Raw genomic sequence first — 15,812 nt, 5'->3', positions numbered from 1 at the left:
ACCACATATTACTACATGCTTTATCACACCGGCACACACACAACCAAACCAAAAATACACCCAGCCACACCTACAACACATCCTAAAACACTTATAACACATTTAACCACGTCTGCAACAGTTGAGACCAGCACACCAAAACACCTAACCGCATCTGCAGCACACCAAACCAGTTACCAGATCAGTGAGAGTTACCATATCTGAAAGTTACCAGATCAGTGAGAGTTACCAGATCTGGAAGAGTTACCAGATCGATTAGTGTTACCAGATCAGTGAGAGTTACCAGATCAGTTGGAGTTAAAAGATGGGTAAGAGTTACCAGAACAGTGAGAGTTACCAGATCAGCAAGAGTTACCAGATCAGTGAGAGTTACTAGATCAGCGTGAGTTACCAAATCAGAGTGAGTCTTTGGTAACTGTCCAAATAAGAGGGTTACCAGATCAGCGAGAGTTACCAGATCAGCGAGAGTTACCAGATCAGCGAGAGTTACCAGATCAGCGAGAGTTACCAGATCAGCGAGAGTTACCAGATCAGAGTGAGTCTCTGGTAACTGTCCAAATAAGAGGGTTACCAGATCAGCGAGAGTTACCAGAACAGTGAGAGTTACCAGATCAGCGAGAGTTACCAGATCAGCGAGAGTTACCAGATCAGCGAGAGTTACCAGATCAGCGAGAGTTACCAGAACAGTGAGAGTTACCAGATCAGCAAGAGTTACTAGATCAGCAAGAGTTACCAGATCAGCGAGAGTTACCAGAACAGTGAGAGTTACCAGATCAGAGTGAGTCTCTGGTAACTGTCCAAATAAGAGGGTTACCAGATCAGCGAGAGTTACCAGAACAGTGAGAGTTACCAGATCAGCGAGAGTTACCAGATCAGCAAGAGTTACCAGATCAGCGAGAGTTACCAGATCAGCAAGAGTTACCAGATCAGCGAGAGTTACCAGATCAGCGAGAGTTACCAGATCAGCGAGTTACCAGATCAAGGTGAGTCTCTGGTAACTGTCCAAATAAGAGGGTTACCAGATGAGTGAGAGTTACCAGATCGGTTGGAGTTACCAGATCAGTGAGAGTTACCAGATCAGCGAGAGTTACCAGATCTAGGAGAGTTGCCAGATTGATTAGAGTTACCAGATCAGTTGGAGTTAAAAGATGGGTAAGAGTTACCAGATCAGTGAGAGTCTCTGGTAACTGTCCAAATAAGAGGGTTACCAGATCAGTGGGAGTTACCAGATCAGTGAGAGATAGCAGATAGGATGGAGTTACCAGATCTGTAAAAATTACCAGATCGGTTGGAGTTACCAGATCATTGAGTGTTACCAGATAATTGGGGGTTACTACATCAGTGAGAGTTGCCAGATTGGTGGGAGTTACCAGATCACTGATAGTTACCAGATTGGTAAGAGTTTCAAGATTGGTAAGAGTTACCAAATCAGTTTGTGTTAGCAGATCAGTGGGCATTACCAGATAATTGGTAGTCACTACATCAGTGAGAGTTGCCAGATCGGTGGGAGTTACCTGATCAGTAAGAGTTACAAGATCAGGTGGATTTACCAGATCAGTGGTAGTTACCAGATGGGTAAGAGTTACCAGATTAGTGGGAGTTACTAGATCAGAGTGAGTCTCTGGTAACTTTCCAAATAAAAGGGTTACCAGATCAGTAAGAGGTACCAGATAAGTTAGAGTTAAAAGATCGGTAAGAGTTACCAGTTCAGTGAGAGTTACCAGATCAGTGAGTTACCCGAACAATGAGAGTTACCAGATCAGTAGGAGTTATTACATCAGTGAGAGTTGCCAGATCGGTGGGTGTTACCAGATCAGTGAGAGTTGCCTAATTGATAAGAGGGACCACATCGGTTGGAGTTAAAAGATCGGTAAGAATTAGCAGATCAGTGGAAGTTACCTGATCAGTGAAAGTTACCAGATTGGAAAGAGTTACCAGATCAGTTTGAGTTAAAAGATTGGTAAGAGTAACCAGATCAGTGGGAGTTACCTGATCGATGAGAGTTTCAAGATCGGTAAGTTACCAGATCAGTGAGCATTAACAGATCAGTGGGATTTACCAGATCGGTGGTAGTTACCAGAGTGGTTGGATTACCAGATTAGTGAGTTACCAGACCACCAAGAGTTAGATATGATCACTAAGACTTACCAGAAAAGATCTGTCAGTACCAGGGTTATAGTGTCAGTACCATCGCTTGGAGTTGGAGTGTTACTAGATCAGAGTGAGTCACCAGGTCAGTGGGAATTACCAAATAAGTAAGACTGGTCAGTACCAAGGTAACCAGGTCAGTACGGTTGAAGTTACCAGTAGAGATTGTCACCAGTTCAGTGTGAGTTACCAGATCAGTAAGAGTTAACAGATTGGTTGGAGGTACCATATCGTTGGGAGTTACTAAATCAGTGAGAGTTACCAGATCAGTGAGAGTTACCAGGTCGGAGAGAGTAATTTGAACTCCACTGTACATTTAAACAGAAAAAAACTTTTTCACATTGTAATATCTTACAATATGAGAGTCTTGCAGTTTGGAGAAGAGAATATAGTTTGAAAAAACAATAAAATAGTAGACCCCAAACATTTATATATATTTGAATGTTTGTTGTTCCTCCCTGACAGCAGTGTGACGCTGGAGAGGCTGCGGTCCATCCGTCGCAATGTGGTCTCATTATTGTCCTCCATCCTGCCGAATCTGGATATGCAGGGAATCAGCTACGACACAATCGATGTAGACAGCATCTTACAGCAGATCATACAAGCCAACAACCTGTGATCCTTCAGCTGCATTATAAAGCCCAGCAACCACTGCCTCACACACCACAACAGAGCAACAAATAACCGAACTCATCTGAAGGCAGACGCCTGGAGCACGGAGAAACCCTTAATTAAACTACACAAACACATTCAGAACATTGATGAAACCTGACAGAGGTGCTGGAAAAATCATATCCATATGCATAGGGGATTGGATCTGGCAACAAACATAATCCTTGCAGACTCTTCAGTTCTGCAAGTGGAAATACATCAGTGATCATATCAGAAGCATCAAGGTTTCACACACACTTCATCTGCATATGGGTCAAAGACGAAGAGTTTCAAGCACCAAGTCTTTAAATGACAGCTCATTACTATGACTACTTACTGTATACGTCCAGAAATCTTTCAAGGGAAAATATTCATTTGAAATCTTTACAATTTACTACGATCCTTCAAACCAGTAGACTTTGCCTTTTTGAGTTTTTCATATAAAATACAAACATATTTATTGTTATATACGTTTCAAGTACGTCAGACTCAGAATAAGCTTTTCATTGCATCTTTTATATATATATATATATATATATATATATATATATATATATATATATATATATATATATTTTTTTTTTTTTTTCAAATATATCTGAGCATTCTCCCACATTTTCACAAAAGTTGAATGCAACTTTATAGTAGACACCTGTGTTTTTTAGGCTTTTTATGTGTATAAACTCACTTTTATAATTAATGCCAGCAAATTCTCTTTGACCAATTGCTTTTTGCGATTGCAATTTATGTATACTGCATATTTAAACTGCTTTAGATACCATTTATTAGTATTATTTTTCTAGCATTTTGACAGAATTGCATTTATTTTTGGTTTCTTCATTTCATAATAAAAGTCACTAGACTTTATTTGTAAAAGGTTTCTTAGCACATTTTGTCCTGACTAATGCTGTTCACACCAGGCGCAGAATGCGTGAATAAATTGCAATATTTGCACGTAAATAGACGCATGCACAGGTTCCGTTTACTCGCTTCATTCGTGCATCAAATTCACTTAATAGACCCAGACTTGAGCCATGGACAGGGCTTCTGTCTGCCCAGTGACTCTAGCTTCGGTGCTAAATGGCTAAAATGGATTTTATTGAGAGAGTAGCTGCGATTATGTGCTTTAGGAAGGCTGAAAAACAGCATATATTTGTTCAGCACCATGTCTGCGTCCACTGGATTCTTTCAGAGGTGAAGGCAGCTCTGTGAGTTCATAAACTCCTCCAGAAACTAAACCTGGATGATGGAGGCTTTCAGCGGTGCTTCAGACTGAGCCGAGCCCAGTTTAATCAACTGTTGTCCGGCAAGAAGATTTCCCCTCGAGACACCAACAACAGGCGGTACAACATATTCATGCCCCAACAAGAGAAAGCTCCTAATTGGTTACCGCAGGGCTTAGTCTGCTGATTCTATTCGCGCATTAAAGCAAGTCAAACTCAACCTCAACTCACGGCACGTCATTCAAGCGTATCGCATTGACTTAACATGTAAATCACTCACGCTTGATGCTTCATCTGGTGTGAACGCAGCATACTGCTGAGTTCAGACGGCAGGATTTTCAAAGTAGCCATGTCACAGATGTTTTCACACTGCATGACTGGATCAGCGACGGAAGGGTTCACACTGCATGAATTCACAATAGGAAGAATCGCCGACAACATTGTCTTGGTCCACAAACTACGTCTCATAATCAAACACACGCATTAAGTGACGTGGAAACGACGCGAGAAATCTGCCGCCCTATGCGCGGATATAACTGAGGACATGCGGGTGCTGATGGAGGTGACGCTGACGCCGCCCTCTCTATTCTGTCGTCTATGCGCGAATATATTTAAGGACGTGGGTGGTGAGGGAGGTGTCGCGGACATAACTGAGGACGCGGGTGGTAAGGGAGGTGTCGCGGATGCTGCCCTCTCTATACTGCCGCCCTAGGTGGCCGCCTAGGTCGCCTCTATGGACGCGCCGGCCCTGTTCACACTTTGTGATTGTTACTCACGGCGATTTCTCAAAACCTGTCCGCAACTCAAAATCGGGGCTAAAACCAACCCAAGCTCATTCTGGAAACGTAGCCCCGCGGACGTTTCTGGAGACCACGATTTACGTGGCCAGAGGTACGTAAAGGCCGCGTTTGGGTTTTTTTTGAGCGAACGCTGCGGGGCGGTGTGGGGCCGCTCTGCCCCTCCTCTTCGCGCTCGCCGGTCGACTGCTCGCCTCCGAGTGGAGGGCTTTCCCAACGCAATCAGTTTGTCCGCCTAGCTCACAGCGTTGCGTCGGTGGAGCGGAGGGTTCCGGAAATTAGATAAGACGAAAAACGGAATCCGAAAAATAAGGGCGAGAACGCGGCGGGATCCGAAAACGCGGTCGAAATCGAAGACGAGAGCTTTTGCTTTTTTTTTTTTTTTTTTCCCCGATCCGGCGGCTTTTCGCGCTAGAACGGCGCGGGCGCGAACGCCGCGCGCTCCAGAGAGGCGCCCGCCCGAGACGCGAAAAAGCGCGCACAGCGGCCTCTCGCGGATCCGCAAAAACAAAAAAAACGTTTGAATACGTACCTCCCGGGACGTAATTCGCGGTCCGCAGAAACGTCCGCGGGGCTACGTTTCCACAATGAGCCCGGGTTGGCTAAAACCGTGCAGGAACTGGGCATGACTGAAGTGGATATTCATGGAGAGAGAAACAGAAAAACAACACACTCGAATGTTCAATAGCTTGATTTTTATTACATCATATTACACAATACTGGTCGGATGACGATAAGTTTTAAAACAACTTTTAGATGAGTGAACGTCAGGCGACCGTCGCAGGTCGCACGCAGACGCAGAAACTCTCCAGCAGGAGAATAAAGAGTAAAGATGCTAACACGGTTAATTAGAAACACAGCGAAGTGAAGCCAGTTATTTTCACAGTAAGACGAAGGTCAAGAGCGGGAGGTTCGTTCACATTCAGACCGACAATAAAATGACAAAAGTGCGTAAGATAGCGGTGTGCGACGTGTCCATCTGCAGCTAGAATCCAATTTTAAAAACGTTTGTACAGATTTGAATGCTGCGTCCGTGATCTTAAATCACATTTAAAATCACAGTGTTGTAAAGCTCTGAGGATTAACACTGAAGCCTATCTGAAAAGGCTTTTCATTTAAAGCTAGTTTATTCAGTACAAAAGCAACTGTTAAAAAGCACACAAAGAAAAGAAACGGGACAAAGCAAAGCGGACGTGACGGAAAACCAACATGAGTGTTGATTGCAAACAATCTGACAGTAAAACCTCTAATACTAGAACATGATACGCAACTATTTACATTGTACGGGATTAAACTAAAGACTTGTGATGTGGGCAAGCTCTCTCTTTAAAATAATCCAAAGCAGGGGTGGCCAACCCTGTTCCTGGAGATCTACCTTCCTGCAGATTTCAGTTGCTACCCGTATCAAACACACCTGCCTGTAATTATCACGTGGTGTTCAGGCCCTAATTAATTGGTTCAGGTGTGTTTGATATGGGCAGCAACTGAAATCTGCAGGAAGGTAGATCTCCAGGAACAGGATTGGCCACCCCTGATCTAAAGCATTCAAACTCAACTCCTGGAGGGCCGCAGCTCTGCACAGCTTTGCTCCAACACTATTCGAACACATCTGATCCTACTAATCAAGGTGTTCAAGACTATTAGACACTACTAGATCAGCTGTTTGATTAGGGTTGAAGCAGAACAGTGCAGAGCTGCGGCCCATCCAGGAATTTGAGACCTATGATCTCAAGCAGGGATGTCAAACTTAATTCCTGGAGGGCTGCAGCCCTGCAGTTTAGTTCCAACCCTGCTTCAAACAAGCCGGAAGGACTTGATTATTTTGATCAGGTGTGTTTAATTAGGGTTGGAACTAAGCTGTGCAGAGCTGCGGCCCTCCAGGAATTGAGTTTGACATCCCTGATCTAAAGCACAAATGAGGAATTCTCCAGGAATCATCGATCAATATTAAAAGAAAACTAAGCGATCAAGAAACGGAAATATAGTTGGCAACATATACTGCATAATCTAAAATAAACGTAACAGGGCTTCATTAATAAAACACAAGCAAAACTCATTCATGAAGAAATTTGGTAGCACTTTATAATAACGACACACTATCAATCATCTATTAAGCATGAGCGAATAGTGAACTCATTATTTTTTTAAAGCATTAACTCTACATTAATAGACGTTAGTAAGCAGTTTATAACTATGGAAGGTAAATCCTGCCAATTTTAAATAAATCAAATAAACATTGGAAATGAAAATGAAAATCAGATTAACAATTTCATTTTAAAACACCGTTCGCAAAATATCTGCCAAAACTGAAAACGAAATGAAATTATTTAATTTTCATTTTCACTTTGACAACGCATCGTTCCTGTCAAGTTGATAATTAAAATGAAGTTGCCAATTTAACATTTCATTTTCACTGCATTTCTGCGTCAAGACTGCCAATATTAAAATAAAAAGCCAAACAGAAAAATAAAATGCAAACACAATTTTTACAAAGCGTGTTATTAATTTTCACGCTATAATAGTGACACAATTCAAATTCAAATGTAAATTTAAGCTTTCCTTTTATTTATAGTAACTCACGCTGTCCCATCCATCAAAACCGTGCTTCTACCCTTGGGCTCTGTCACAGTGAAAGCACTCTACGTCATTTGAATACGCCCCTCCCACTGATTAGCATATGCTTTGCATACAGCTTGAAGTTGAAAATGAAATCGAAAATGAAAACTGAAATGAAAAAGTGTCAATAAAAGGAAAGCTTAAATTTACATTTTCATTTGAATTGTGTCACTATTATAGCGTGAACATTAATACCACGCTTTGTAAAAATTGTGTTTGCATTTTATTTTTCAGTTTGGCTTTTCATTTTAACATTGGCAGTCTCGACGCGGAAATGCAGTGATAATTATATGTTAAATTGGCAACTTCATTGTAATTATCAACTTGACAGGGACGATGTATTGTCAAAGTGAAAATGAAAATTAAATAATTTCATTTCGTTTTCAATTTTGGCAGATATTTTGCGAACAGTGTTTTAAAATGAAATTGTTAATCTGATTTTCATTTTCATTTCCAATGTTTATTTGATTTATTTAAAATTGGCAGGATTTACCTTCCATCTATAACTGCACTGCAGACACAAATGCTGTATTCCTGATTTTTAATTATTGTACTTTCATACTTTGTTGCTGATTAATTTTTCAAGACTAAATTAAACATTGCATTATTTCACACTTTGAAGCATTTTTTAAGCAATGGCATATAGTAAATGCATTTTCTGTAAAGCATTAACTCTACATTAATAAACGTTAGTAAGCAGTTTATAATATAAAACAAATTCTTGACTTGTTGTGTGATTGTATTTTCATATTTTTGAGTGATTTATCTTTCATTACTAAATTAAGTATGGTATTATTGACAAACCCGTTGTATTTAAGAGTAGTTGAAGGTTTTTAACATCATTCAGAATAAGTGAATGATTAATAAACTATTGAAATCAACTTGTTTATACATCTTGTATATAATAGTAAATGTATAGTGTGTAGTAAGGGTTCCTATGTATGTTTATAAATGCTTTTTTAACACAACTTGATGCAGTTTTGTGACCCAATCTTAGGTGAGGACTATTTATGCTTCGTAAATCCCTAAGATACGACAATTATCTTAAAATAAAATCAGGGGCGCAACTACACATTTACTGAGGGGTATGCGGGTTCAAATTTTGTGTGATCCCTCTTATTTTGGCAAACTAATAATTTAATTAATTAATTAATAATAAATGAAGACAAATTTTCAGATTAACCTTATAACTTTTGACATTATGTATGATTTGACAGTTTATTTTAATAAAAATAAAAACAAATCTAAACAGTTACATCTACATGAACACTTTCGGCTGTGTGACTGCATGTTATTGTGTTAAATGATTTTGAATTACACAATAACAATGTTATATTTTTATAAAATGCAAAATACATTTTTTAACAAAACATATTTATTTATTTTTATTATTTAAAACTTTTAATAAGTGTAATTTTAAAAATAGTTTTGGCACAATGGCGCCCCCCCCCCATGTGTGGCGCCCCTATGCGCCGCATATACTGCATACCCCCTTTTTGCGCCACTGAATAAAATTACTGTAAAAATTGGATGAAGCAATATAATAATTTAACACTATATTACATCATTTCAACGTTATTAAGCCATGTCTAAATTGTACGGTAATTTTATTTTAGTTATTATATTTATATTTCATTTAACATTTTATTTTTGTATCTTTAAATGAATAGAATTGAATAAGGTCGCTTATTTTCTTTTTTCCTGTTTAGAATATAACTGAGCCTTTAATTGTCATTTATAAGAGATTTATAAAGCATAAACAGTCCTCGCTTTAGATTAGGTCACAAAACTGGATGAAGTTGAGTTAATAAAGCATTTATTAACATGCAAATTGACTATTAGTATATGCCTGAATAATAAAATATATAAATGTTAATTTTAATAGTTTATTAATCGTTTACTTTTGCATTCTAAATAATCTAAAAAAAAACGGAATCTCATTTAAATAACTGATTGTAAATGTTGCAATGTTTAATTTAGTCATGAAAAAATTATAATTAAAGTATGACAGTACAATTATTAAACACATTTTAAGTGTGCGTATAAGTCAAGAATAGAGCGTTTGTATAAACTGCCTACTTACATCTATTAATGTTAATCCTTAACAGATAATGAACTCACTATTTGCTAATGCTTATTAAATGACTGACAGTGTGTAGTTATAAAGTGTGTTAACAGAAATATTTACATTAATTCAGACAAAAAAATAAAAAATCCCAAAATTTAAGATAAAAAAAAATTATAATCTAGGTTTTATATTTTAAATTAAAGCAAAATATTAAGCATATTAAGAAATGTAAGTCATTAAAATAAATGAGATTAAAATATTTGATTTCAACTCAACATATTTAATTGAATCTCACATGCTTTTATGAGTGATGTAAACAAACTGGCTCTGCTTTAGTTTACTGAATGAAGCCCATGATTGTACTTACTCTGGCCTGACTACACAAACATCAGAGAGAATGAGTTAGAAACGTGTCCTACCATACGCTGTAAAGGCCATAGTAGTGCTAAAAGAATAGGCTACATTTTCTCACATGTTGTGTTTTGGATGAGTGGGAACATTCAGGCAACCAAACATCCAACGCAATGATGACCGATTCGCAAAAACCACAACAAACATGTGCGACTTTTCTTCCTCAGCTAGCGGTAAACATCTGATCGTTCCAGTAAGGCAATGACCTACTTAAAAATGCCATTTTTTTAAAGGGACAGATCACCTGAAATTAAAAGTTTCTAGTAACACTTAAAGTTAGAAAGACCGTTTATAAGACCGTTATAATCATGACACAAGCATGAACGTGAATGAGATGCTTATGACACCTGTTATTTAGTGTCATTTGCTCAGTTTTGTTAACAAATTAACATTATCAAGACAACCAAACTTGTCATAACTCTGTCATAAACATGAATTTGTGTCATACATGTTTTTCCCATCACATTTTCACTGTATTTGTCATTAAAATGTCTTATTAAAACTGTCATCACTCTGTCAAATAATTTTTAACAGCGTCATTAATATTTAATGACATCTTAATGCCAAACTCAGCTTGTACCACTGTAAAAATATTAATGACGCTGTTATAAAATTCATCCTGTAATTATAATTGCTTTATTACAATCATGTTTATGACAAGTTTTGCTGTCTTGGTAATGTCAAGTTGTCATAAAAACAAAAATAGGCGGTGATGCATTTGTTTATGTCAAGTTGTCATAACAAACAATGTCATTTTTGCTTTTAAAATGCCAGAACTGAGCGAATGACACCTAATAACAGTAGTCATAAGCATGCATAACATCTCAATCACATTCATGACATGATCATACAGGTTTCATGGCAGTCTTATCAACATCTCTTCAAGCATAGTGTTACAAACGTCCTCATTAACTCATACTCAAGTGGTTGTGAACTTCTTTCCTCTGTTGAACGTACTGTAAAACAAGCAAAAAAGCTGACAATGACACTCATAGCAGAACAAAATGGAATTAAATAGCATTTTTTAGCATCTCTCCCTTTGTGTTCAACAGAAGAAGAAGCTCAAACAGGTTTGGAGCAAAAGGAAGATGAGGAAATTACTTTTTTTGGGGTGTACTGTCCCTTTAAGATGGATTTCAAGTGAATGCAAACAGACACTATGAGGTGAACTCTTCATCTTCACCTAAAGGACACTTCTTTCTGCCAAATACACTGAGATATCCTAACATATATATATATCCAGCTATAGCAAACGTGCAAGAAAGCATTAGTGACGGACATTTTTAGTGTGAGGAAAAAAAACAAACTCATTCAAACCGGGGACTCAAGACGAGTGTGCAAATCCTATGTTTAGTGTGACGATTCATTTGTTGATCTGAGTTTCATATACGCAAGTCCTGAAGATATACATCCCATAATCCTCCATTCCTGCTAGTAAATGTGTTCAAATGATGCAAAACCAGGAGCGTGATAAGCTATAACCCCCTTTTAAACACATCTATGACACAGATACTATTACTGCACTGCAGGAAAAGCGACCTGCTCAGTATTTCTGTCACATTTTCCAGTATCAACATCTAAACGCTCTTAAATCAAGATAAGAATTGAAGGCAAAATTATTTTTGTGTGCTTAAATTTATTTATTTTTTAAACTAGGCACGTTTTGTTCTTATTTCAAGCATTATTTTTAAAGCAAACTAGACCTAATTCTTCCCTTAAATGAATGCATCTGGATTTAAAGGGACAGTACACACAAAAAAAAAAAAATGACAGCATTGTTTATTCTCCCTCATTTGATTAAAAACCGATGAGTTTTTTTCTTTTTATGTACACAAAAGGAGATGTTTTACATTTTTTGGCACTTATTGACCTCCATAGAGCTTATATCCTGCTATGGAAGTCAATAAGTGCCAAAAATTTTCCCAAACATCATCTTTTGTGATCAACAGAAGAATCTCAGTGGTTTTAAAACCACATGTGAACAGACACTATGAGGTGAACTCTTCATCTTCACTTCTTTCTGCCAAATATGTTAAACCAATGAGTTTCTTTCTTCTTATGAACACAAAAGGAGATGTTTTACATTTTTGGCACCAATTGACTTCCATAGAAGCTTATTTCCAGCTATGGAAGTAAATAAGTGCCAGCATTTTTAAAAACATTTTCTTTTTTGATCAACAGAAGAAACTTAGTTGTTTAAAACCACATGAGTGAGAATAAACCATTTGATAATGTTTATTGTGTACTGTCTCTTTAAGATGGATTTCAAGTGAATGCAAACAGACACTATGAGGTGAACTCTTCATCTTCACCTAAAGGACACTTCTTTCAGCCAAACATGTTAAACCAATGAATTTCTTTCTTCTTATGAACACAAAAGGATATGTTTTACATTTTTTGGCACTTATTGACTTCCATAGAAGCTGATATCCTGCTATGGAAGTCAATAAGTGCCAGCATTTTTCAAAACATCTTCTTTTGTGATCAACAGAAGAAACTCAGTGGTTTAAAACCACATGCAAACAGACACTATGAGGTGAACTCTTCATCTTCACTTAAATGACACTTTCTTCTGCCAAACATGTTAAACAAATGAGTTTCTTTTTATGAACAGAAAAGGATATGTTTTACTTTTTTGGCACCATTTGACTTCCATAGAAGCTTATATCCTGCTATGGAGGTCAATAAGTGCCAGCATTTTTCAAAACATATTTTGTGTTCAACAGAAGAAAGAAACTCATAGGTTTAAAACCACATGCAAACAGACACTATGAGGTGAACTCTTCATCATCACCTAAAGGAAACTTCTTTCTACCAAATATGTTAAACCAATTAATTTTTTTCTTCCTATGTATACAAAAGGAGATGTTTAAACCTTTTTGGCACCAATTGACTTCCATAGAAGTATATATCCAGCTATGGAAGTCAATAAGTGCCAGCATTTTTTCAAAACATCTTCTTTTGTGTTAATAAGAAGAACAAAACTCAAAGGTTTAAAACCACATGAGTGGAAATAAACAATGAGGTCATGTTTAAGTGATCTGTCCCTTAAAATCCGGATGCATTCATTTTAATTTAATTTTCAGGTGAACTACCCCTTTAAGAACGTAAACACATTAGTACTGGAAAGCAAGACAAATGCACTGAGCTAACAAATAAAACACAATTTCTGCATTGTAGCACGAGGACACACACACACACACACTCATTTGCTTTGCATGAATATGTGTGTGTTTACATGTTCATGCATGCTTTAATACCTCATCAGTGTGTGTTCAGAGAGAAATCGTGATCGCTGGATGAACTTGTCTGTCTCTCCACGGCTCTCAGTGATTTGCATGCCGTTATCTTGCTCTGGATGTCGTGCTTTTTCTCAAAGTAGTCGACCAATGAGGCTTCAGTAAGGAAGGATGCTAAAACCTGCTCGAACGTGATGGACCAATCAGCATCCGGCGCGCTGCCCCGCCTACGCCCTGCCCCTTCTCCGCCTACACAGCCAATCAGAACAGTGTCGTCGGCTATATCTTCACACTGCAACGACCCAGCGCTGACCACAGAGTAGGATGAGACGGAGGTGTCGTCTTTTGCTTCCTCGTCAGATCCATTGGCAGTGGGTGGAGGTGTCTCCATCTGAGCCTCCGCCAGGGCCTTGGACACCAGGGACAGCCCTGATCCGCCCTCCCCAGATGAGTCTTCTTTTTCAGGCTGAGAAGCGTCCGCCGGGGCTTCGGCTTTCTTGCTGCCGTTGTTTGTGAATTTCTTGCCCACCTCTCCGATGCGCAGTAGCAGACTGGCCACGGTGGCGATGCCGTGGTAAAGCTCCTGCTCCAGCGGATCCTCGCTGAACATGTTGTACAGGGTTTTGCACATCTCGATGAACTGCTCCTGAAATGCACAGAAATTAGACCGAATTAGATTTATGTGCTACTTTATATTAAACGGCTCGTAAAGTAAGATTTTCGTAAGCATATTTAAGGAGATTTAAGAAGATCTATAATCTAGTGCGCTCCAAAATTCGCGCTTAGAAGAGCTTGTCACTTCCACCTAAATGAATCAATCACCTCTCGGTTCAGTGTCTTATCAAATCTTCTAACCAATCGGATGCTGATTGTCTCTGACATGCCCTGCCCCCTTCTTCTCATTGGCTTTTCATTTGATGCGCTTAAGGTGAAACACTCTCACTGGCAGAGCTGTGATCAAACAAGGCACTATTGGCTGTTTTTGTAAAACGGGGGAGGAGCTACTATGTCCCGCCCTCTCTCTTCTTGTTTTGGTTGAGATTACATCAAACATCCAATTAAAATGCGCATTTAGGCAATATTATATCACAGATTCATGGAATTGATTATCCATTGGATCCAGAGATATGTTTATTGGGCAATTACACAAATTCAAACCTCCAGCATAATTATGCTGTTAAACTCACTGAAATGTTGCTGACAATAGCTAAAAAATGCATTGCTTTTTTTGCAAGAAAATGAATGAATGAATGTCAGAAACTGGACTCCTCAATGGTGAACATCAGTCACCTGGTTCATCCGGGGCAGATCTTTGATGCTCTTTTTCTTTGGCTCTTTTTCTTTCGCCCACATTCTCAGATAGTATTTATAGTCCTTCGGCTTTTCCTCTGTAAAACACACACGCGAGGCGATGGTGGTGAGACAATAATAACCATCTCAGTAATGAAGAGGAATCATTGATGGTTTGTTTGTGCTTCACCTTTCCTATCGTCTGTGTCTCCGGCTGCTGCCGAGTCTCCAGCCTCCTTCAGCTCTTCACCTGTTCACACATTAATCATGCTTTCATTTAATAAACACCTTCAGCCATAGTAAACCACTGTAAAGTGTCCAGCAGAAGGGCTTCAAGATGCATGCTTATAGACACACACACCCACACACACACACACCACAAAGGTGAGATAAAATCGTGTGAAAGTGTGCAGGTGAAATGATGCAGCCTGGGAAAACACCTGAGCTGACAGCAGAGGCGGAGATGAAAATAAAGAAACACTCAAAAACCCCATCAGAGAAACACAGACACAAACCTGAGGTCACTTCCTGTGCCAGGAAGTCCAGATGAGACAGGAAGGGAGGATCTGGAGTGATGAGATGAGAGAGAGAGCAAGATAGAGAGAGAGAGAGAGAGAGAGAGAGAGAGCAAAAAAGAAAGACAGAATGAGCAAAAGAAAGGAAAGAAGGAAAAGAAAAAATAACAAAAAGAAATATAAATAAAATAGACGTAAAAGGCAAGAAAGAAAAAGCGGAAGACAGAAAAGAAAAAAAAGAGCCAAAGAAAAGAGAAAAGAAAAAAAAGAACAAAAAGTTAAAAAGTCAAGAAAAAAAGAAAAGAGCAAAAAACAAGCAAAGAAAGAAAGAAAGAAAGAAAGAAGCAAAAAGAAAAGAAAAAAATTATGAAAAAGGAAGAAATAAAAAAGAAAGATAAAAAGAAAAGGAAAGATAAAAGCAAAGAAAGAGAAACGGGAAGATAGAAAAGAAAAAGAAAGAGCCAAATGAAAGAGAAAAGAAAATAAAAAGAGAGAAAATTAAAGAAAAAAAGTCAAAAAGAAAGAAAAAAGAAAGAGCAAAAAAGAAGCAAATAAAAAGAAAAACAAAAATAAGAAAGAAAAAGGAGAAGAAAGAAGCAAAGAGAAAAGGAAAAAACATTACGAAAAGAAAAATAAATTAAAAAGAAGAAAGATAAAAAGAAAAGGAAAGATAAAAGGAAAGAAAGAGAAGGGGAAAAGGCGAAAAAAGAGCCGAAGAAAAAAGCAAATAAAAAAGAAGAAAAAAAGAAAGAGTAAAGAAAGAAGCAATGAAAAAAAGAAAAGAAAAGAAAAAGAGAAAATTAAATAAATAAAAAGTCAAAAAGAATAAAAAAAGGAAAAATTAAAAGAAACAA

General features: G+C 38.0%; 2 protein-coding genes across 6 annotated transcripts in view; one reads left to right on the top strand and one right to left on the bottom strand.

The window, feature by feature from the left end:
• The window catches only part of zgc:152774, a 30,549-nt gene extending 27,764 nt beyond the window's left edge, over positions 1 to 2,785 (top strand). The window contains exon 17 of the mRNA NM_001320211.1: positions 2,614 to 2,785. Within this exon, the coding sequence (NP_001307140.1) occupies positions 2,614 to 2,767 (154 nt within the window). The 3' untranslated portion in view covers positions 2,768 to 2,785. The remainder of the gene's footprint in view (positions 1 to 2,613) is intronic.
• The window catches only part of tbc1d9b (TBC1 domain family member 9b), an 89,373-nt gene that overhangs the window by 47,699 nt on the left and 25,862 nt on the right, over positions 1 to 15,812 (bottom strand). For 2 of the 5 annotated variants that reach the window (XR_012390127.1, XM_073922431.1), the window contains exons 20-23: positions 14,959 to 15,009; positions 14,634 to 14,693; positions 14,444 to 14,541; positions 13,175 to 13,799 (exon numbers count right to left, since the gene is read on the bottom strand). Coding sequence is in view for 4 of the 5 variants with exons in the window: in XM_073922431.1 (XP_073778532.1) it covers positions 13,179 to 13,799; positions 14,444 to 14,541; positions 14,634 to 14,693; positions 14,959 to 15,009 (830 nt within the window). In the remaining variant the exon portion in view is untranslated. Of the gene's footprint in view, positions 1 to 9,124; positions 13,800 to 14,443; positions 14,542 to 14,633; positions 14,694 to 14,958; positions 15,010 to 15,812 lie in introns of those variants that run through there. The other 3 variants (XM_009307655.5, XM_073922432.1, XM_009307656.5) reach the window with 3 other exon arrangements.

This window comes from Danio rerio, chromosome 14 (genome assembly GCF_049306965.1).
Source record: "Danio rerio strain Tuebingen ecotype United States chromosome 14, GRCz12tu, whole genome shotgun sequence".
In the NCBI taxonomy this organism is placed as follows: Eukaryota; Metazoa; Chordata; class Actinopteri; order Cypriniformes; family Danionidae; genus Danio; species Danio rerio.
Note: the sequence above shows the minus strand (reverse complement) of the source record. Positions and strands in the feature narration are given on the sequence as shown.